Below are 23,889 nucleotides of genomic sequence, written 5' to 3'. Positions count from 1 at the left end.
TTCTCTTACTATATATATATATATATATATATATGAAGTACAAAGTATATATATCTCTGTTTTTTAAGGTATAGTTAATGGCATATATTGTGTAATGTCATTAACTATGCAATGGTTGATTATACATGACTCCATTTGTTATTTTATGCAAGTATAGCTAAAAATCCAGAACCTACTAAACTTCGAGTAATTCGGATTTGAGCCGAGTCAGGTCTCAATTGAGAGAAATTTCTCTCGATAAGTGATAAATTTTACAATGGTTGATTATCCTTTAAATTCATTATTATTATATAAACTGTCAATCTTTTTCATGAGAGTCTTGAACAATAATAGGTTAACTAAAGATTGTTCTTGTCTTTGAAATATAATTAATTCAGAGCATTCAACTATAGATTATATAAAATTCATAAACAATAAGGTCTTAGAAGACTCATACGCAAAGCAAAAGGGCACTTTTTTGTTCTTTTGGTTACTCTTTTTGACCTAAATGCACCATTAAGAGTTTAAAGAAGAGCAGATCAACCTCAAATTAAAGCATACCTTTGTCTTTTCATGCCTTTTAAGCAACATCTTAGTAGTAATCTAATCTTAATTTATGCATAGTTTGATTAATTATGTTTCTGAGTTTAATATGTTTCATCTCAGTTAAATAAATCATGCATTTTTTAGTTCCCTAGTCAATACACTAGAATGAGACAATATATGTATATCTACATCATTATTACACGACACAATAGCTCTAGAAATAATAGTCCAAATAATCACAAGTTTGGACACAAAAATTCTTGATTTGTGTTTTAACTTATGTTAATTAAATCTCTAGATAGGGGTCATATTAAGCTCAATTAGCATGGCTCAATAATCTCGATTGAAATAACACAAACTCAAGCTTGTAAATTTCAAACTTGTCTTAACTTTGAACTCCAAGACAGTCTTAAAATTGAAGATAGCAAACACTCGGTAACACAACTTAATGTGTAACAATTATTTTAACTATACACTTTACATTTTATGTTCCTCTAGAAATCTCACATAAATCCCCTTTTAAAAAAAAACTTGTCAAAGAGCAATAATATACATGTATTAGTAACATTACCTTTTTAAGTTTCTCTTGCAATATCATGTTACATCGAAATATCATATACTCTCTATAATACTAAAAGACACACCAGAAATGACACGTGTCATCTCCTGGTGTGTCCTTAGTTATTTTTTTTTATTTATTAAAAAAATTATTAATTAAGAAAACAAATCATTTACAAAAGATAATATTATTTTAATACATATTTATATTGATGTAATAATTATTATATCCAAAATAAAAAGATTTCACAAATCTTTTTTTAAAAAAATTTGGGCAACCATAAACAAAAATTATATTCTTAAAATAATTTGTGACCTATTTTACAATAAGAAAAAAGATTGCTCAGATTTTTTGCCTACTTTTGTTTTAGTTGTCTATTAGATGCTACAATTAAAAAAAAAATGTAAATACCAAATTAATCTATTACATAATATATTATTTTTTGACTAATTTATTATAATACTTATCAATCAATAAGCAATAAATATATATATAAGTATAGACCACCGTGCATGGCACGGGATCTAACCTAGTACTCTATATGTGTGGCATCAATCATGCATTATAAGAGAACCTAAATAATTACACCATAATCACATAATATAAACTACATAATACGAACTAACAACTATTTGATGAAATTGTCGCACACTAATTTACTACTCCGTATGAAAATTAGTTGACCCTATGAAAGAAACTAGTCACTTGCACTATTAGTTTCTGTTAGAAAGTTCATCTAGCTGTCAATAACAACAGTTTATGAGCAATCATATGTAAAGACACGTTCACTTATGAGTCCTTGTTAAGGAAAAACGACTTTCAGGTCGGTGGTAAAAACTCACTAAGCTATAATATGACATATTGTACAAATATTATGTCTATCTTTCTTGTTGATTGGAAATTAAACTACAATGGCAACATGTATTAAAGATTAGCTATCTCGATCACTTAATATGTAGTATAAGTAATTGTAAGATTCAGTAAAATGTTACTCAGATGATACGCAGAACTATAATTTGTGATTTTGAATGCTTAATGGTGGAATGGTATCCTTAGGCCCCAACATACGTAGGTCGAACACTCGTAAGAAGTCCAATGATGTACCATATTTAGGTCAACAATAAACTAGTACTTGTATAATTTTTTACTGAAATGTACTTTTACAAGCCTTTTGTAGACTTCAATTTACCGTTTAATTAAACACTTCACCTTTAATTACTTAAAACTTAGTTTTACTAAATTTTTTTTTTCTTAAACTAAAGAGAACAAGACCTAACTAAACACGAAAAGACGGTGGAAAAAAAAAGAACAAGCTATATAGGATTGGCTTAGTGGCGCATGCTTGCGCCTCTATAGACCTAGTGCATGCTAATGATAACTAATAGTATAAGCAAAGCAAAGACGTCTCCTACTCTTATATTAAACTATTCATCTATAACAGCTATTTGTATCTAAGACAACATAAAAACAATATAGTATAGATATGTACTTATTGTTTGGTTACCAACTTACCAAGTATATATATATATATACAAACCCAATTCAAAACCATATATTAATCACTTTCATCAATTTCTTCTTTAGCTTTTATGTTCAATTTATCCATATCCAAAACCAGCTTTAGCCTTATTACATTAAATTCATATATCTTGTGATTAGAGCATACGAGAAGAAGTTATGAGTGACTCAAGCACTCAAGCAGGTGATGAACACAACACTATTCCAACTACAAAGAAATATGATAATGCTAGCAATTCCAAAGAGATGATGATAGTGTACAAGGAATGCCTTAAGAATCATGCAGCTTCCCTTGGATCCCACTCCACTGATGGTTGTGGAGAGTTTATGCCCCCCTCCGGTGACGACGACGCTTTTCTGTGTTCGGCATGCGGTTGCCACCGCAACTTCCATCGTAAGGAGGGGGTGGAGGTGGCCCACGTGGGTGGCAACAATTATACTTATTTACCATATTGCCACTACCAGTGTAATACTTGTAATATTACCGAAAATCAAGTACAAGAATGCCATCAAGATAAGGGTACTGCCCAAACAGCGAGGCACGGGCCCCACAATAGTCCTAGTCTAAATGTGGGGCCCGCGGCCATGCCACCTGAAAATGAGGGGGAACAAATAAAGGTAGAAGGGATGAAAATGAGTAAAAAGAGGCATAGGACAAGATTTACAAATGAACAAAAAGAGAAAATGTTGGGATTTGCTCAAAAGACAAATTGGAAGATACAAAGGGTGGATGAAGGATTAGTGCAACAATTTTGCCAAGAGGTTGGGATTAAGAGGAGAGTGCTTAAGATTTGGATGCACAATAACAAGTACCTTTTTGTTAAGAAAGGAACTAACTCTACTCTTAATGATCATGATGCTAGTGATTCCTCTAATAAATTAAATGCGTAAGACTACTTAGCTCTTTAATGAGTTTAATCATTCTACGTTCTAACTTAGCTTAGAATTCATTCTTTTGATTACCATCTAGAATGGCCTTGTCACTCTCTTTATTATGCTATTATAGTACGAAGTATTATATTATCTAGATGTTTTGTGTATAAATAAGATAGTTCAAAATAATTGTTATTTGAGTGATAGAGGGAGTATACGTACAAGATATCGACTTTTCTAGTTTTTTTCCTTCATACTATCAATTATTTTGAAATTACTCGGATTGATGTACGAGTGAGTGTATACACATGTTATTAGTCTTTAACACATTGTTAAATTTCCGGGATTATCATGGAATTTGGATTCTCGGGTGCTCTTTTTCAAAATCCCTGAGCCCTAAATATTAAATCTTCAGAAACTCAGAAAGTGGGAATTAATCTAACTAATTTAACAGGGGATTGAAAAGTATTGATTCTCAGCTTGTTTTCTTTTCAAAAATAAGTATATCATACAAGTATGTGAAATGTAGAGAAAATTGGGGGAAACATGAAAATTTAGGGGAAATATGACGGATAATTGGAAACACAGGTTATGGAATTCAGTCCGAAAAAAATCCAAAAATGTGAACTTTAATTTGCCATCAGACTTCTAATTTTCTTTTGAAAGGAACAAGTGACCATATTCTGATATTAATCTATAATGACTTATATTTATAATATTGCATCACAATAGAAACCATCTTTTTACAGCAATAGTTACAGAAAGATCCTGAGACCTGAGAGGAACTATTTCTTACAAAACCCCTCTGCTCATGGCAAAAATTCCTCACTAAGACAAGTTTACCATGATCTCAGCGTACATGAAACATAGCTTCTTGCCTATTCCCTTTTGTTAACTACTCATTTACATTTGAAACCGATATCCGTGGAAGCTTTTCTGCTTCTGTAAACATGATCGATATCTTGATATAGCTCAAAATATGACAGTATTCATCAATTGCCAATTTTACCTTCACCTGCTTCACCACTATTGAGGATTTTCGGCATTATCATTTTCCTGTCTAGAAGAATCTGTATAAAACTGGGTTTGATCCCTCATATCTCTAAACATGGAAAAAAAGGAGTTGAGGCTTTCAGAAGGTGCTCCTCCAAGAATCCATAGCAACAAAGAGCTAAAGAAATTCATATTTCCCGGGTTTTGACCAGCTTCTGGTTGCCGAAGTTCATGTTCAGGGATTGGAAGAGGTTCTTCCCCCATATTTTCATTTTGCTGATTTGCATTTCCCAATTGTTCTTGAAGCCCAGGAACTGCTGCCGGCGCATGGTGTGGCATTGGAACATTACCACCAGGCCTAAGCACTGAGACCCCAGGACCTGAAGCATCCTCCGTATTGGCTGGGCCAGGATTTCTTGTATTCAACCGGGTGATGTGCAGTGTAGAGGCAAGTATAGTCGAGGAGGTTATGTGGAAATCTGGGTGCTGCTGCATATGTGAACGACGACTTTGCAAAAACCTTTGTAAAGCAGGGACCTGAATTAAAAAAAAAAAAAAGAAAAATACATAACTAATCCAAGTATGGAAGTAAGGAGCAGCTACAAAATGCAAGAAACTAGAAATTACAAGGCAAATAAGCATAGCAGATTTTAATTAAACCTAAACACCATGGGCACATTTAATTTCAGTGTCCATAGACTCATACAGCCATATTACTGCATGAATACACAGTTGGTACAACACAAATATCTACAAATTTCTTAAAAATCTGCATGAATACAGCCATATTACTTTTTACTTTACTTTTTGTCACTCTTTTTTCTGTGCATAGAGTAGATGTTAATTTTTTTAGGGATCGGATAGAGTAGTTAAGAGAGACAAGCACATAACTATGACAAAGAACAGTAAATTATGGTTTCAAAAATTATTATGCCGTCATGTTCACATATTAGCTCTAGGCTCCAAAGGCATCATAAATTTTTTACCTCAAATCTGTTCCAGAAATACAGGATAAGGTGCATCATAAATGCTGCAGTAGTAGATAAGGCCAAGTACGAAAAACCTGCTAGAAACAAGAGTGCATTAAATAAAACTAGAAATAGGTGAAATGGGAAAAATTAATTAGAATATACAGGTTATCATACCATATGCATATGAGAAGAAGTAAATGTGGAACACCAAGAAATAGAGTAAGAAAAAGCGTGGAAAGAACTTCATTGATATTGGCGTGCGAACACTACAAAAAGCCAAAAAAAAAAAGTTCAGATGGTTAAAGAGTATAATAAAGTAAAGAAAAATACGAGCGATAGAGCACGTGAATTCCTGAAAATTTTCTAAGAGGAGGGAAGAAGGAAGAAGCAAACAGCATTAGACTTACCTAATAAGGGTAAAAAGCTCGCACAGCCATACCAATATCAACACCATGAAAGCCAGTAATTGGTCATCATAAAATTCAAACAGAAAAAATAGGATGCCTATCATGATCTGTAATGTTGAATGAAATCCATCAGCAGCAAATAGAAATGAACATATTCAAGGATTGAGAAATCTAAGTACATCATAAAATGCAGAATCCTTACAGGCACAAAGACAAGTGATTCAATGACATGAACAAATATCAGCTGGAATGTTGGAAGTCGATGACGCGCATGGTGTTGAAGCTGCACTGCATTCATATTGGAGAAAAAATGTTACGTGATTGTTACCTGTCAGCCATGCCAAAGGGCCTTATATTAAATCAAAGAGTTAAGAGAGCCAAAAGTACAGTAGTGGCATTTCTGAAACCAGAGTTATAAAAATTCTAGTCAATCTTCAACTAGGCTCAATATAATATCTGGACACTGGTGAAGGAGCCGGACAGAATCACACATCTAAGCATCTAACCTCTCAACCCTTTTTTCCTCCTTTGTTAGTTATCTTCCTACTCTTTCTCGCTATCAAGCATCAATGCTAATAACCAAAAGGCAATTTGATTGTCTTTACATCATCAATGTCCAGACTCCAGACCTTGTTGCTTGCTGCAGTTTTACATTGTTAAAGGTCATCTTTGCTTCAAATCTTCGAGCATCATAACCATGGTGAAGCCATTGTCACCTGCTTTAACCGGTAACCATCAAGTTTTACTACATTCTACAGCTTCCATTCAAGTCTTGAAGACCAAATCCCATCCCATCCCATCCAGACCCCCACCCTCTCCCAGCATCATCCGTTCTGTAACGGTCACTCGCCACGTTAGAATGTTTATTAACCCACATCCATTTAATATTTTAGTAATTGATGATATTTAGTAATTTTTGATCACCAAATATGTTACCTGCTTTTTATTATGATAAATATGGTTATTTTATGTTCAAAGACTACTTTTTTCAACTTAAAGACTATAAACACCACTTAAATCCATTAATGTAATTTTTTACAAAAAATTCACACCACGTTTGCCGCGATCCCTTCGTACGTGACAAGCCCTTCCCGCGACAACGCGACCATTACCACGATCGCGACCGCATCCGCAATTATTTTTACTATGGTATAGACACAAGTATGACAAAAGTAGTTCATTAACAGGTAACATGGCTTTTAAAAGAGATAGATCTCAAGATCAGCAAGCCTCCAGAATCAACAATGAGCCATATGCCAGTAGTTGATGTACACATCTTGCAAAATGTATATAAAGTTGAAAGCAAACCAACCTGTAAATTTGAGCATGCGAGTTTGTGTCTCTCTCAATGTAAATGAAACTGACATGGTCGTCGTGAAGAAAACAAAGAGTGACATCATAAGCACCCCACACTTAGTCACCAGATAATCTGCAAAGAAACAAAACAAGGCATATGAACCAACAGATCTTCACTAGAACAATAAAAATTACAATCACAAAATATATATTAGGATCAACATAATTGATGTAACCAAGCTTTTAGGAGTTCTCTAGGATTAGGAGTAAATATATCAAGATTAGACTTTGATTATCACAGAAGACAAACCTCCAAAAGTAGCAGAGCTTTTTGACGGCTCATGGGCATAACTGAGGTTATAAAACTCCTTTGTCTGATAGTTATATAGGTATCCTGCAGAGAATTTATCATGTAAAGACTTCTGCTAAAAACACTACAAACTGTGAGAAAAGTAATGTGCCAGTTCATAATACGAGCACCATTCAAATCATTGCTCATACCCCATACCATTTAGGGTGAGTATTAATTAGTTATTGATTGGCATAGATGTGAAAATAATCTATACCTACATATGCCACATCCTGAAAACAACCTAGCAAGATTCCATCATTAGCGAGATCCAGATGTAGATGACTTTACTGTTACAAGTTTACAACTTGATACTAGTGAAGACTGGAGAAGCTGCCTCAAGATATTCACAGCTAAAACATGAGCTCTATGCCCAAATAATAGTCCTTTAAAATTGTACACAGGCATTAAGGAGGAATTACTTATTGCACTGGTATTGAAATCTGAACAGTTACATAACATCGGTAGTGTATATTGAGTTCTACCTTGTCCAGGAGCATCTAGCAAACTGTTCATCAGAATAGTGTCATATCCCACCACTCTATTTATGAGAAGTTGTTGCCACCTGAAAATGTAGGATTTGGTAAAGCCAGGTGAGCACCATATAGCAATAGATTTGAGCAACAAATCAAGAAAAAAGAAAAAAGGAGGGGGGGGGGGTGTAAGGAGAGGGAGGAAAAAAAAAAAAAAAAAAAAGGAGATAAAACAAACTTTTATCACCCTGGTTTTGAAGCCCACAGTCCAATAATATTCAAAGTCATAGCATATTAGCAGTTTAGTCACATGATACAGAATATAGGTACATTATAAAGTAATAATAATTTTAATACAATAAACCCAATGTTGCTCATAATGTCAATTGAGTACGGGTACATACGCATCAGCACTCAATGGGGGAGAGAACTTGGGAATAGAAGCAAATAAAAAATTAATAAAACAGAACAAGAGTAAGGAGAATAAAGAAGCTATGAAAAAGATAGAATAATAATCACCTGTTACCAAAGCAGGGATGCCGAGCAGATATGCTTATGTTAGCAGTCTGAATGTTATGACGAGATTTAGCTTCTTCAGGAAGCAAGAAATACCCCTAAAGATAGATGACAGGTAACAAAGATTAGCAACTAAGCTGGCACCACAACTCTACCTACCTGATTTATTCCAAATTTATAATACAAAGTAGAGTGCATAAGAAAAACGAAACTGAACTCACCTTTTCCATAGTATAGAGATATGACGGTTCAAATGCTTTGATTTTCCTCTCAAGCCACTGCACTGAGAAGGTTAGAGTAACTTAGAATTTTAAAAAACAGGAATTATCTTCTTTATAAGAGACATGTCAATTTGTTAAGAGCTTAGACATGCCCCTAAGATTCCATAGAATGCTACTGTAAGGGAAATTGACCAGCAAGACATGACAAATACATGTAAAAGATGATACACCCACCATTTCATGCGTCATTTTCGCCTTTTGAAGTATAACTTTGGCAGCTAATTGCTCAAGAACTATATAGATTACAAAAAAGTATGTTTAATAATTATGTTGCAACATTTATCCTTAAAATATAAAATGATATTATCCTTATATACTTCCATAAACCACGTGGAGTAATAACTTCTACAGATAAATATTGTGAGGAAAGTAATGAGCAATTTGAAATAGAGCATTGATTTGACAAGAAAATTAATTCCTATAAACTATAGTACATTTTCAACATAAAACTAAACATTCTACAATTTGTTTCCAATCAATAAGAAGTAATCAACACTAATGATGCGTTCTTTAAGATGGCTTTCACTGTGTTAAATTGAAGTGGCTAATACAACAATTATGTTTTTCCAAACATTTTACTCATTCTACTTTATCTTTAAGAAGCCAAACCATATAAAAGATATTACTTCAACTCTCATAAATACTCAACCCCTAAAGGCATTCACTTTCAATCGATAGCGTTCAGCATTTTCAACCTACTTACCTAGGATAATGTTATGTAGCTCCTAATATAAGTAATAAAAACATAAAAATACTCCCTTCTTGAAATATGTCTATAATCACTATACAAGTGCTTATTTCTGAAAGGGGATCGAGGACCAACACCTGTCAGGAGTCCTCTATGCGTGAAATATTCTATGCATTTGAGGGAATGATCTTATTGTTTTCAACCTTGAAATACTATATTGGAGACAAACTATTGGTGTGTTATATATAAGATAAAGAGGAGAAAAAGAAAAAATAGTTCTCTAAAGCTTCACATCACCTCCGATTGAAACTTCCAGTTATATAACGAATGTTTTTAATTCAAATGACTGAAAAAGACGCTGCAAGCAAATTGAGTTGGCAATATCAGGCTATCAGCTGAAGTAAACATCAATCTACCTGCAAACAAATTGAGCCTATCCAAGTGCAAAATACGCAGCCACTTAGGAATGTCAAGATTCAGGCGAATACCTGCAACGTTCTGTACTTGAAATCCAATTCAGCAACATAAAAAAAATGTTTTAACTCAAAAAGAACAAAAACACAAACATTTAAAGGAAACTGAAATACATAATTTCAGGAAGAGTTAACCTATTTATAGAACAAGACCATCAACCATATATGTGCCATTGCACTGAACGAAATATGAATACATGACTATAGGAAAATATAAATTATGGTTTAATTTATTTAATTGAATTTTTTTTTTTATTATCAAAATACATGATATGTACATAATAAGCTGTCTGCATTATATTTTTCACGTATCTTTCTAAGTTCTCTCACCAGTTAGTTACGAATCATTCAATCTTCCATCAGAATAATTGTATATTTGTATGTATAGAACTAGAAATATTGAGCTATAAGGTTATACATATGACAATGGAATGCAAACTTAGGAGTCTAATAGTATTAAAAAACAAGGAAATATTGCAATCAAGCAATAGGTATATAAATACATTCAGCAATTGCTCACTGAAAAAAAAAGGCTAGATATATGAAATCGTCAAAAACTTGTAGAAATTTTCCAGCTCCAATTATAAAAAAATAAAATAAAAAACAATTTATATTTTTGAAGCCCTCAGTCATGAATTAGAATGGCAAAGGTGGATGAAGTTTTCATTGAGATGTTCATACAAATATACAATCAAAGCATATAGCATGAGATTGTGACCTTATTTTCAGCGCTTCAGATTATCAAACAAGAATTCATCAAAATTCTATATGACATAGGAAGTATGTCACAACTCACAAATCTTCATTACCATCATATGGAGCTTTTAGGCCACAGATAGCAATGGTCATATGCTAATGTTACTAGAAATTAAAGATTCACAGGAACCAACCGAAATAAAACTCCAGGTAGACGCACAAACATTTAAAGAAGCAATGTATTGCACCAGCAGAATCAACAAAACACATACCCAAAGAGTTCCCAACAAACGTGTCCCATGTTTCCAGATAAATGTTAGACGTCTGTGCCACTTTCTGAAAAAGTGTAAGATGACTGCTCTTGCAGATTGTTTTGAAAACATGGAAAAGGTCTCAGATGGCTCCTCTCTTTCAACTCTACCATCATTGGCAGCTAACTTTGAGCCCCTCCCATCAACGATAGTTTCTGGCTGTGTTTCAGAGTATTCATAATAATTTTTCCAAAACTTGAAGTTCAATTTTCCCCTCCTAGCACCAGAAGTAATCCAACCGAACCAGTAGTTCACGGCAAACAAGTTAAACTCGTCGTCATGGGCATCTGGCTCTCTAGGTCTAGGTTCATCAATAAGAATTTGTCCAGGAGATATATCTTCAAATTTTGGTTCAGAATCTTTTTGAATTAGCAGGCCAATTCCAGTAATCTGCATCACCAGTTTGAGCATACATCACAAGGGCATAAGCAAAAAGGAAGAACTGCCTACATTCAAAGCAAAAGTAGATAGTTTTTAATTAAGTTGTACAGCATAAAATACCAATATTTTTTACCTTGACGAAAATAAGCTGTGCTTCTGTTGTTTGCACTCCAGAGAGTTCACTGGAACAGCCCGGCTGCAAAATTTTAAAATCAAAAGTCAAAGACATACAAAACCAAGGATACCAGTAGATCTTGTTTCAATATCGGCAATGAGAATGTACTCCCATCATACTGAACAACTTAAAGCACCAAAGTAGGACTTTGATCCAGCAAATTCAGGTTCAGCCATTTCCTTGATCAAATCACAAAAGACATACAATAGTATCATCTTTTCCTAATTCTATATGTGTAAGCTACTCCCGCACAACAGGTGCCTCAAGAACCTGTCTATTTCACAACTACTCCCTCTCCGAAAATGATGAACCAAAATTTATTTGAAAAGTCTCGAAATAATAGGCCACTTTCTAGCTTTAGTAAGCTACAATTCGAGTTCAACAACGAAGAACAGTCATAGTGTACTCATTCACTTAATTCCGAGAAATAACTCCAATCAAATGTGGCATATTATTTAGGCACGGTCCGCCGGTCCGGACAGATAAAGTATATCATCCCAATACAAGGTGAATTGACTCCAATCCATTCATTTTACAAAAGCAAAAATAAACTTAATCGAATCATTTAACCATGCATTAACTTAAACTGAATTCAATTTTTCCAGAAATTCAAGATAATCAAGAAACAATCAAAGAATCAGAAACTCAGAACATTACTACAGAATTCCTTACTTAAACAATTACATAAATTCAGAAAACAGTTCATGTAGTTCAAATTTAATCAGATAATGAAAAATTGAGCTTGAAGATGAAGGAATTTGCCAACCTGCTGAACAAAATTGGCGTGCATAACAACAAGGATAGCGAACAAAGTAATAGCGGAGAAGAGATAAAAGTATTCAAGTGCAGTTCGAATTCTAAGCGTAATCATCTGCGAAAACCTCTCCTGAACCCTAATAAACGTTTGTTCAGGATCCATTTTACAGAAAATTCAATCAATTTTTCCCCAAATTGTTGCTGAATTATGAGCTAGGGTTATCATCAATTGGATGATGGTTTTAGCCCTAAAATCGTCAGAAATGAAGGTTGATTTGTGATCAACAATGGAGGAGAGAGAAAATTGAGGAGGAAAATTGGGAGAGAATCTGAAATTACAGAAGAGAATGAAAGAGAGGGAAAAGAGGGGAAGTCTGACCTCGGAATGTTGATTGCGTGGCGGGTAAGCCCACGAATTGCACGGGATCATTTTTTTTTTGTTTGTTTGTTTTTTTTTTTTTTTTTTTACAATTTCAGATTGACCATAAATTATTTCAATATCTTGTAATAAAATACGAGTCCCGTTTTTTCTTAAAAAAAAAGGAAAATTTTACAAGAATAATCCAACCTTTCGCTGGTTCCCCTAAAATAATCCAACCTTTAGATTAACCTTGAATAATCCTAAGTTTGCCTATTATTCTCTCCTAACAAACCTATTTTACCTGCAACCGGCTGAATAAGTCAACATTAGTTTTTTTTTTTTCCCTTTTTTTTCCCTCCTATTCTTTCCTCCTTCCTCCTTAGTTCCAAGACATCAATGGAGGATGGTTTGAGCCATCTTGAGAGCCTAACCCACCATCCTTTAAACACCACCACCACCCAACAACCTCCCCCCAGCCACTCCCTCACCTTCCCTGGTTTGTCGCCGCTGAACCACCAACCTTGTCCCACCCAAAACCCGAAACCCCAACCCAAAACCATTAAACCTTGTCCTACCCGAAACCCCAACCCCACCTACCCAGAAACCGAAACCCCAACCCACACCATTGGCTTCTCTTCTCTCTCTTTCTCAATTTAATTTGGGGCTGAATTGGGTTGTGGGTGGCCGTACATTGTTGATGTCATGGGTGGTCGATGATGTTGTGGGTGGCGTTGTTTGCGGTTGAATTGTGGGTTGGTACTTTGTGGTGGATGGATGTTGTGTTGAGTGGTGATGTTGGTGGTGTTGAGGTGGTTGTAGGTGGTGGTACAGTAGTCCATAGATGGTGGTGAGTGGTTAAGGTGGTGATAATGGAGGAAGGGAGAGGAGAGAGAAACGGGCAGGAAGAAGAAAGGAGAAAGATTTTTTTTTTTTTTTCAATTTTTTTTTTCAATTTTTTTTTTTTTTTTTGTGTCAAAAAATAAAAAAGAATTTTAAGTAAAAAAAAATAAAAATTGACCAATTAAGATGTGCCACGTGGATGGTAACCGATTATAAAGGGTAAGGTGACCTGCTAGGGTTGCTGGGAGAGAATAATAGGTAAACTTAGGATTATTCAAGGTTAATCGAAAGGTTGGATTATTTTGGGAGAATGAGTGAAAGGTTGGATTATTGGTGTGAAATTTTCCAAAAAAAAAAAATACGAGTCCCGTTTATTCTCTTTTCAAAAAAAAAAAAAAAAAAAAATTGCTCTTTTTTTTATGTTTATAGAGCCGACAGGTTAGAATTGTAGAATCGATCCTAAAATCTCCTAGAAATAGGATTAAAGCTATAACCACTGAAACTATCTTACACTTTTCGTTTATAAATGATTGACGTGTGTGACTTTTTTCATTACTAGAGTGACTAACGAGCGTGTCATACCTAGCAATATTCAAGATGCTCTTTCGATTTGGCCTTTATTAACGAGGGAAACTATGTACTCCGTAAAAAATAAAAAAATAAAAAGGGGTATAAGTGTCCGCTTACCGTTCTCAAAAGTTTTTTAAAAAGAGCTAATTAACATTAATGCATTTAGGTAAATAAACATTTTAGGAATATAAACATCCGAACACTGTTTTTATGAGTTTAAAAAAAGAGTTAATCAACTTTAATGGGAAAATTAAGTAAATAAACATTTAGGGGTGTAATTATCCAAGCACTAATTATAAGAGTTATCTCATACTTTTTAAAAGGTAGGAATTTATATCCTAACTTTGACCATTATTTTTCACTAACATATAAAAAATAAGTTTTATCATGAAATATATTGTTAAATAGGTATTAATATAAATTTTTATGATATCAACTATTTAATTTTTTTTTACTAATATTTAATCATATAATTTTAAGGTCAAACTAATACATATGTGTCAAGTTTGACTGTACCAATTAATTAGGAATTTTTTATTCTTTATTGATTGCAAAATCTTCAGTCATTTTTGAATGTGTTTATCGTGAAGCAAATCGAGGAAACATTAATTAAATTTCTAATGGAAAGTAATGTTTGAAGCCTATTAAATGATAGTACATAATAGAGGATTAATGGTTTGAAAACTTGTGTTTTTTTTTTTTTTTTTTTTTTTTTTGAGGAATTTGAAAACTTGTGATTAAAAGTTCACAAAATGATCATTTTTTATTTATATGGATTGTTATACATCTAAAGTTCAGGATGAATTTAATAAGATTGGAGTGTATATATACAATTTTTCTTTAGTTAAAATCACAATCAATAGTCAAATAGTAGCAGCAGCCAGCAGGTAACAAGTTAATTCAAATGAAACAATAAAAAAATGAAGTAATTATTTATTAATTCTTGCAACAATAATCCATACACTTTACAGTTGCCCAAATTGTATTTTACAGCATGTTGCTTACATAAGCTTGATTTGTTTACTAAGCTTCAATGACAGAATATGCCCCCAACCTTACATATTATTGTACTGTTTGTACACTTTTAAGTCAAATTTGTAACAGATAGATAAAAACTGACTGTAAAATTGAGTTCTACACATTAAGAATTAGACTAAGTTGGGGATGGTGAACTTGTAGGAGGCATACGATAGGGTACCGAGGCTCCAGGTGCGGTGTATGAGCTCTGCTTTCGTATTTTCTCCGGCAGCACCCGTGGCTACATGCAGTGGGTAAAAATGATCAGGCGTTGGATGTGCCGTTCTTGCATGGGGCGCCTTTTGTAAGTAGTTATTCACGTCTTCATGCCTGGATGTATGTATTAGATAAATTCATCACATCATGAATATTGCTAGTTACTAATAACACTGTTTGAGTGGACTAATTATTTTCATATCCAATTTAGAACATGGAAACTTTAATGAAACCTCCGTGATAAACACACTAGCTATGTTTCAAAAGCATAGTCATGAATTCATCAATGTGCCAAACTAGAAACGTACGGAAAAAAAAAAAAAAAAGAAAAAATTCTAATCTATTAGGAAACAATTGTCATATATTGAATATCCATATTAAATAGACCATATTTCTACACTATCTTAATCAACCAAGAGGAACTATTAAGTAGAGATCAATTCAAGTTTGGATCGGATAAATGCAAGAAGTTATAACTCAATTTAGCAAAATTTACCTTCCATTGAGCAAAGCTTCTTCAAGCCATTTATCAAATTCGCCGGCCCATGGAATGACTTCTTGATCTTTAGCATCCCACCTAAGATCACTCAAGTTATGTACGGTGGTTCCGGAACCAATGATGAGAACACCTTCCTCCTTAAGAGGAGTCAATGCTCGCCCCATGTTATAGTGGTATGTAGCATCCTTGTTCATTTGAATAGAGAGCTGACAAATAGGGATGTTAGCTTCAGGGTACATAAGCATCAGAGGCACCCATGCACCATGATCAAGCCCTCGTTCCTTGTCTATGTGCACGCGATTGAATCCAGAGCTTGTTAGAAGCTCTTGCACACGCCTTGCCAAATCTGGAGCCCCAGGAGCAGGATACTTGAGCTGTGAACCCGTAAGAATGTTGATGTTATTAACACTAGCATATATAATGCCTTTCATTATTTGCGTAAGGATAAAATTCCAATTCACACGACATTATATATTATAAATTGTGTAGTATTTATACTTTTAGCTTCTTATTATTATACATAATTGTATTACAAACTAATGTAGCTAGGTACATATTTATTATATAAAATCCGACCCAATTGTTTATATTTTGATAGCAATTGGGTGAATACACCTCAAAGTCTTAAGTCTCAACAAATCTCGCCAAACCCTTGTATGACTGTATGAGTATGTCCTAAACATACCAGAACAATAACCTTCGGAGAAGGGTACTTGTAATTATATTATTGGTGCAAGAAAAGAAGAAAAACATTCCCATTCCAGCAGCCCATTTTATTATTTAAGGGGGTAACTATGAACTAAACGGTATATAAACATTTTTTAAAATATTTTTAAGGACTATTTAAGAGAAACTATCTAATAAAATCCAAATTTTGTGAAAAACTACCTAATTGAAAAAAAAAATTGTAAAAAACTACCTAATAGAAGGTAAAATGTTGTAAGATACTACGTTTGATCGAACTTCCACCGTTGACTTAAATTTACAACAACGTTGATCCACCTTATTAAAACACCCCTGAAACCTCTGTGAGGATTGGTTTTCAAGGTGGTATGGTTATTTTCGGGGTGATTGGATGATATTCCGAGTTGGTGAGGGTAGATTTGCATCGGGATGGTGGTTTGGGGTTGAAAGGTGGTGGTTTTGAGGTTGAAAGGTGGTTTAATAATTTAGATGTGGTGAAGGCGATTTCAACAAATTGTGTCAGTTTCGAGAATGAAAGCGGTGGTTCCGAGAGTATTTTGAAGTCGGGTCCAAAAGTGGAAATCCGATATAGGTGATATTTTACAATATTTTACCTTTTCTTCGGTAGTTTTTTTTTTTACAACATTTTATTTTTATTATGTAGTTTATTACAACATTTTTTTTTATTAGGTAGTTTCTCACAAATCTGGGTTTTATAAAGTATTTTTTTTTGTAAAAAGTCTCCTATTTTTAATATAAATCATGCAAGATTATTTCAAGCTACTTTCTATTTTCTACGTATGTACATTGTAATAGCTCGGTAATTAAATGAGTCTTAATTACTAGTTAATTAAGATAATAACAACTATAGTCTATAGAAATGAACTAATTGAAATGAAATGAATGGAGTTGATGAATTGATGAAATTAATTGAATTGAAATGAAATGAACTGAACTGAACTTACTTTAAGTGAATTATAACGGAGCTGAGCAAAGGAACTAAAATTTTGAAATATATGTACGTCTACTGAACTATGTAGTGCTTACTCTCTGAAACTTCTAAAAATTACAAGTCTCTGCCTAAAACCATTAAGTTTTGCTCGCTCTCTAATCGATCGAGTTGCATTTAATTTAACATTTTCCTTTCGATGACAACTCCATACTATCCCATAAAACTCGAAAGTACCTTATAGAGATTTATATATGGAAAGTACAAAGATGGTCGTCCAAACAAAATCAAAGAAGCGAGTTCGTTTGAGGAGAGAAAGTACCTTATAGAGATCAAGAGGAGCAGGAAAGCCATCAAAATCATAGATGGTATCACAAACATCAACAGAATTAACAGTAGGTTCATTAGTTTCCCAATGACCAGAAATGATAAGGATAAATTTGGGTTTTTGATCAAAGATTTTCTGTCTCCAACTCTTTAAAAAGTGTTTCAGAGGTAGTGAATCCTCAATAGGAAGCGTCGGTGGTCCATGAGATATGTAAAACGTCGGGTTTATTTTATCGGCGCTTATTGTTGTCATATTTTTTTTCGTCAAAAATAGAAAGGTTGGAGAATTTTGGATTTGGTTGAAAATCATGAGAAATAATATGAAGAAGAAGATGGTTACATACTTGCATATGTATGAGTTGACCTTTTAGAAGTAGTTGAGGTTTCGCACTCTAACGTAGTGACGTGGATTTTTTTAAAAAAAAAATTCTTTTTAGTATTATTGCTTGTACATCGTATGGTTATACACTTACACCAAAAAACTTACAAAGTATAATACTCGTAGTGATAAAAGTTATTTTATTTTTAATAAAGATTAATTTATTAATAAAAAGTCATACAATATTTTAGAAGAGATTTATATCTAATAACTACGTGACAATAACATCAAATAAAAACTCATATGATATCTACAACAATCATAGCTTTGATAAGAATTTTTTTCATTATATTTTATATTTTAAGGTGGAAGTAAACAAAAAAATTGAGTAACAGATTAGAGGGTTGTGAAAAGTAATACAAATTAAACTTTAACTTCTCTATTATTATTCTGTATGACCGTATTCTACTTATTAGAACGTACATGTGCCAATGCATGCAAGGGCTAAAAGAAATAATTTTCTTTCCTTTGAAATGATTGTATGCATATGTCAAATTGCAATGGAAATTATTAATATTGGAATTTATGAAAAATTATTACAGAGATTGAGGATTTGGTGAAAGTGGTTGAAAGTGTAAAACTGTGTAATTCTCCTTAGCGGAGGCTTTCTCATTAATTGAATATATATAGGATTTACAACCTAATGATGAAATAACCTCAAATACACAAAGATATATTTTACAGAATATTCACAAGATAATATAAACATATTATCTAACACACCCCCGCAGTCGAAGCGGGAGGAGGTCGAATGCTGAGACTGTCTCTGAAATCTAGGAATAGTTGGCGAGGTAACCCCTTTGTGAAAATATCCGCATACTGATATGAAGACGGAACATGTAAGACCTTGATCTCACCAAGAGCGACTTTATCGCGTACAAAATGAATGTCCATCTCAATGTGTTTGGTACGTTGGTGTTGTACCGGATTAGAAGATAAGTAAACGACAGAGATATTATCACAATAGACCAAGGATGCCCGTCGAATAGGGCAATGTAACTCAAGAAGTAGGTTCCGGAGCCAACATAATTCAGAAACAACATTAGCGACACCTCTATATTCTGCTTCGGCACTTGATTTGGACAATGTAGCTTGTCGTTTTGCTGACCAAGAGACTAGATTGTCACCTAAATAAACACAATACCCTGAAGTGGAGCGTCGAGTATCCGGGCATCCTGCCCAATCGGCATCTGTGTACGAAGTTAGTCTCGTAGGTGCAGAACGGTACAAATGTAGACCATGATCAAAAGTGCCTTTAAGATATCTGATAATACGCTTAACAACGTTAAAATAAGGTTCCCTGGGAGCATGCATAAACAGACAGATCTGCTCGACAGCATAAGCAATGTCAGATCTGGTAAAAGTAAGGTACTGTAGAGCACCTGCAAGACTCCTGTAAAGAGAGGGATCCTTCATTAGCTCACCACCATGAGCACTAAGTTTCGACTTAGTGTCGACTGGAGTGACAACCGGCTTGCAACTGTCCATTTTTGCCCTGTGAATAATTTCCTCGGCATACTTACTCTGACAAAGGATCATGGAGTCCTTTGTTCTGGTTACAGAGACCCCCAAAAAATAACTCAACTTCCCTAGATCAGTCATGGAGAATTCGGACTTAAGAAGAGCAATAATATCACATTTGAGGTGTTCGGAGGAAGCTGTAAGAACAATGTCATCAACATAGAGCAAGAGATATGCAACATTAGCACCATGTCGCAAAATAAAGAGGGAATTATCACTTTTGCTGCAAACAAAACCAATCTGCAAAAGATAGTTAGCAAATCTTTGGTACCAAGCCCGAGGAGCCTGTTTGAGACCATAGAGAGATTTGTTAAGCCGGCAAACATGTGTGGGAGCCTCGGGATTTACAAATCCCGGTGGTTGATGCATATAAACGGTCTCTTTTAAGTCACCATGAAGAAACGCATTTTTGACATCTAATTGATGGATAGGCCAGTCCCTACCCAAAGCAATACTCAAAACAGTACGAATAGTCGCCGTTTTGACCACAGGACTAAATGTCTCATCACAGTCCACACCAACCTGTTGAGACTTGCCATTCACAACAAGTCTTGCTTTGTGTCTCTCCAAATCACCATTTTCCCTGTATTTGTGTTTAAATAACCACATACAACGAATAATATTGACCCCTGCCGGTCTTGGAACAAGGTCCCAAGTATGCTGTTTAGTAAGAGCATTAAATTCCTCATTCATGGCGACATTCCAATTATGGTCAAGCATGGCTAATTTCGGGTTTTTAGGAAGCGAGGAAATAGAAGGAACCGTAATATGAGCTTGATATTTGGGGTTCGGCTTAAAAATCCCGTCTTTAGCACGAGTTGTCATAGTGTGGGAAGGCCGAGAAATAGGCCGAGAGTGAGGAGAGTTGACCGGGGTGGGGCTCGGTAGTGAGCCGAATTGAATTGAAGGTGAAATAGGAGAGTGAGGTGGGCTAGGAGGGGATATTTGTGGGCTAGGTAGAGGGGTCCGCAAGCATGTTGCGGTTGGCTGGGATTGGCCGCGGGCCTGTTGCGGAGTAATCTGCCTTGGAGAAGCAACGTGAGTGGACTGTGAGTTTTGAGTGGGAATTTGTGGGCCGTGGGTGAGCTTGGGGATTGGGCTTTCTTGCTGGGCTGGAAATGGCGTGAGATGGCTCACGTAAGGGAGTGAATATGTTGAGATTTGACTCTAGAAAATCATAGTCACTGACTCGAAATTGTTGAAGGTTTGCAAAAGGAAATTGATCTTCGACAAACGTCACATGACGAGATATGATTGTCTTGTTAGAGGATAAATCATAGCATAAATAACCCCTATGATTAGAAGGAAAACCCAAAAACACACAAGGTTGAGACCTTGGAGCAAGCTTATGAGGAGCAAAGGCACTAAGGTTTGGGTAACATAAACAACCAAAAATACAAAGGTGATCGTATGTGGGCACACGACGAAATAAGATTTCGGTTGGTGTTTGATTTTGTATGGTTGTGGAAGGTAGAATGTTAAGAATATATGCTACCATGTGAACCGAATAAACCCAAAAGGAGGGAGGGAGAGAGGCATGAAAAAGAATGGTTCGAGACATATTATTAATTGTGCGTATAATTCTTTCGGCTTTGCCATTTTGGGAAGATGTGTGTGGGCAAGAGAAGCGGAAGATCATGCCATTATTTGCACAAAAAACACGAAAAGGGGAATTATCAAATTCACGGCCATTGTCACTTTGGAAAGTTTTAATGTCCTTTTCAAATTGTGTTTTAATATATGCTCGAAAATTGACAAGAATATTATAGACTTGCGATTTATATTTCAATGGAAACACCCAAATAAAATGAGAGAAATCATCAAGCAACACTAAATAGTATTTGTGACCCAATTTGCTAGTAATAGGAGATGTCCATAAATCCATATGAATAATGTCAAATGGTGAAAAAGTAACAGAAGTAGAGGACTTAAAAGGAAGTCGTACATGTTTTCCCAAAGGACAAGAGTAGCAAAATTGAGAATTATTTCTCTTATTACAACCAATAAAATTGTTTTTCCTAAGAAAATCAAAAACAGGTTCGTCGGGGTGTCCAAGTCTATGATGCCAAGTTGAAGGAGAAATAGCAGCTAGAGAGAGTTGACTAATGCCATTTGATGCGGAAGAGTTGGAAAAAGGATAAAGGTCCCCCACACTATTGCACCTCGCTAGAGTTGTCCCCGAATGAAGGTCCTTCACAGAAAAACCGAGAGGGTCAAACTCAACAGACACAGAATTATCACATGCAAATTTCCTAACAGAAATTAAATTCTTGATAATATTAGGAACATGTAAGACATTTTTGAGGGAAAAAGGTGGATTAGGTGAGGGAGTAGTGGTAGTGCCATAGCCATGAATTGGAATACGTTTTCCATCACCAACTAAAATAAATTGAGGAGTGCTCAAATTAAACAGGTTAGAGAGATTACCCGAGTCACGAGTCATGTCAGAAGTCGCACCCGTGTCCATGTACCATCCGTTGTCGGGAGGTTGGAGACTCATCGAGCTATAGGCTTGCCCCAAATCAGTAGGAGACATGAGCTACCCATAGCCATAGTGGGTTGGCCCAGCGTAGAACACTTGATTCTGATGAGGTGGACGGGGCCCTAAGAGAGAAGGCTGCTGAGCTGCACGAGTCTGGGCCTGCTGTTGAGTGGGAAAAGGGCAAGGTGGGCTGGCCCATTGCCCTTGATGCTGCTGTTGAGGCCACGACTGGGCTCCCCACTGAGGGGCCTGCTGCTGTTGGGCCATGTTGGGCGGCCCAGCACTCTGTTGCTGTTGGGAATTGTTGGTGGAGCGTCCTTTGCCACGCCCTTTCCCTGGCTTGCTGCTGCCGCGGCCGCGACCACCCTTACTGGTGGCGCACTACTGGTCTGCCGCCGGCGGCTGGGGGTTGCCGGTTGTGGACCCGGACTGGGCCTGCTGTTGGGCCACAAAAACTTGACCTCCTTGCTCTTTTTGCTTTGTCTTTCTTGTTTCTTCCAACAAAAACATGGAGCGTGCCTTGTTGAAGCTCGGTGTTGGTTCGGTTTGTGAAACAATGGCAGCCACTGTATCATATTCACCCTCGGTGAGGCCGGCAATTAATTGCATAACCATCTTACGATCGGAAACCGGGCAATCAACATTAGCTAATTGATCCGCAAGGAGTTTGATATGCTTACAATAATCACTCATGTTCGCATAGTGCTCGAGTTTGGGTCGAAAATTATTCCTCAAGGTAAACAGCCCTAGTATGCTTGTTATCGTGAAAAAGCTCCTTAAGACGGTCCCATAATTCAAGAGCCGTAGCACCCGGCTTCATGATTGTTTGAACAAGGTCTTTAGAAATTGTCCCATATATCCAATTTTTCACAATTGCATCAAGTCTCTTCCATGTGTCATCATCAATCCCCGTCGGTCGAGACACCTTAGAATCAATATGATCTTGTACGTTGTAAGCACAAGAATGTATTTGAAAAAGTTCTGCCCATGTAGCATATTGAGCCTCTTCTTGATCAAGGGGTACAACCATGAGATTTTTGATGTTCAGTACGGCAAAGGCTGGATGGTAGGACATTTGAGGGGGAGGATGGGGAACAGCGTCTCCGGCCATTGTTGAAGGAGTAGGCGGCTAGAGGTGATTGAGGTGGCGGTGATGTGCTAAGGCACGGCTAAGGCAAAAGGCAGGATCGTTAGGGTTTTTGAGAAAAAAAGAGAGTAAAACCCTAGCAGGAATCTGATACCATGTAAAATGTGTAATTCTCCTTAGTGGAGGCTTTCTCATTAATTGAATATATATAGGATTTACAACCTAATGATGAGATAACCTCAAATACACAAAGATATATTTTACAGAATATTCACAAGATAATATAAACATATTATCTAACAGAAAGTAATCATTTTTAAAATTGAAATTTCATAAGCAAATTTACCGAGACCCACTTGCTCAATCAATCAAAATTCATTTTAGTGAATGTCTATACTTGGCCCACATAGATTAGGTCTATGTGTAGCTTTTCCGGACTATATGCATTTCTACTTTCTCTTTTATGAGTAGTTGGAATATTTTATTTTCGCGCTTATATATCAATGTATAACTTCAATTTTTATATCCATGATTATATATAAATATAAAATACGGAGTGTAAAAAACTTATATTTGATATAAATTGAGATAAATCTAACAAATTTCTACATGACTATTTTTGCCTAACATGTAAATCAACAAAGCTAATAAAATGGGAGAACATGAACAATGGAGGACATTTATTATTATTATTATTATTATTATTATTATTATTA

General features: G+C 35.3%; 3 protein-coding genes and 1 pseudogene across 4 annotated transcripts; 1 reads left to right on the top strand and 3 right to left on the bottom strand.

Moving 5' to 3' along the window:
- Positions 1-2,761: 2,761 nt before the first annotated feature.
- On the top strand, positions 2,762-3,493 carry LOC145575105 (zinc-finger homeodomain protein 2 pseudogene; annotated as a pseudogene).
- A 633-nt stretch (positions 3,494-4,126) lies between these two features.
- On the bottom strand, positions 4,127-12,637 carry LOC145574415 (membralin-like protein At1g60995). 2 transcript variants are annotated; one of them, XM_081632196.1, is made up of 15 exons: positions 12,252-12,637; positions 11,444-11,506; positions 10,891-11,319; positions 9,866-9,947; positions 8,936-8,994; positions 8,702-8,758; positions 8,484-8,578; positions 7,977-8,056; positions 7,453-7,536; positions 7,159-7,275; positions 6,049-6,134; positions 5,847-5,953; positions 5,614-5,705; positions 5,455-5,531; positions 4,127-5,005 (listed from the first exon to the last, which is right to left on the bottom strand). In XM_081632196.1, the coding sequence occupies exons 1-15, from the start codon at positions 12,402-12,404 to the stop codon at positions 4,502-4,504; spliced, it is 2,085 nt and encodes a 694-aa protein (XP_081488322.1). In that variant the 5' UTR covers positions 12,405-12,637; the 3' UTR covers positions 4,127-4,501. The 2 variants fall into 2 exon arrangements, with proteins under 2 accessions (XP_081488322.1, XP_081488324.1); XM_081632198.1 differs by lacking the exon at positions 8,936-8,994 and having other exon boundaries at positions 8,702-8,763.
- Positions 12,638-15,152: 2,515 nt separating this feature from the next.
- Positions 15,153-17,997, bottom strand: LOC145574414 (4,5-DOPA dioxygenase extradiol-like). Its single transcript, XM_081632195.1, has 3 exons — positions 17,700-17,997; positions 15,742-16,118; positions 15,153-15,359 (listed from the first exon to the last, which is right to left on the bottom strand). Exons 1-3 carry the CDS (start codon positions 17,955-17,957, stop codon positions 15,161-15,163), a joined length of 834 nt encoding a protein of 277 aa, XP_081488321.1. The 5' UTR covers positions 17,958-17,997; the 3' UTR covers positions 15,153-15,160.
- Positions 17,998-22,810: 4,813 nt separating this feature from the next.
- LOC145575104 (uncharacterized) lies at positions 22,811-23,197 on the bottom strand. The gene has a single exon (XM_081633022.1). The coding sequence runs from the start codon at positions 23,195-23,197 to the stop codon at positions 22,811-22,813; it is 387 nt and encodes a 128-aa protein (XP_081489148.1).
- Between the last annotated feature and the right edge of the window lie 692 nt (positions 23,198-23,889).

The sequence above is a fragment of the Chenopodium album genome, chromosome 13, assembly GCF_948465745.1.
Source record: "Chenopodium album chromosome 13, dcCheAlbu1.1, whole genome shotgun sequence".
In the NCBI taxonomy this organism is placed as follows: Eukaryota; Viridiplantae; Streptophyta; class Magnoliopsida; order Caryophyllales; family Amaranthaceae; genus Chenopodium; species Chenopodium album.
The sequence above is the reverse complement of the archived record's forward strand: the minus strand, read 5'-3'. Positions and strand labels throughout refer to the sequence as shown.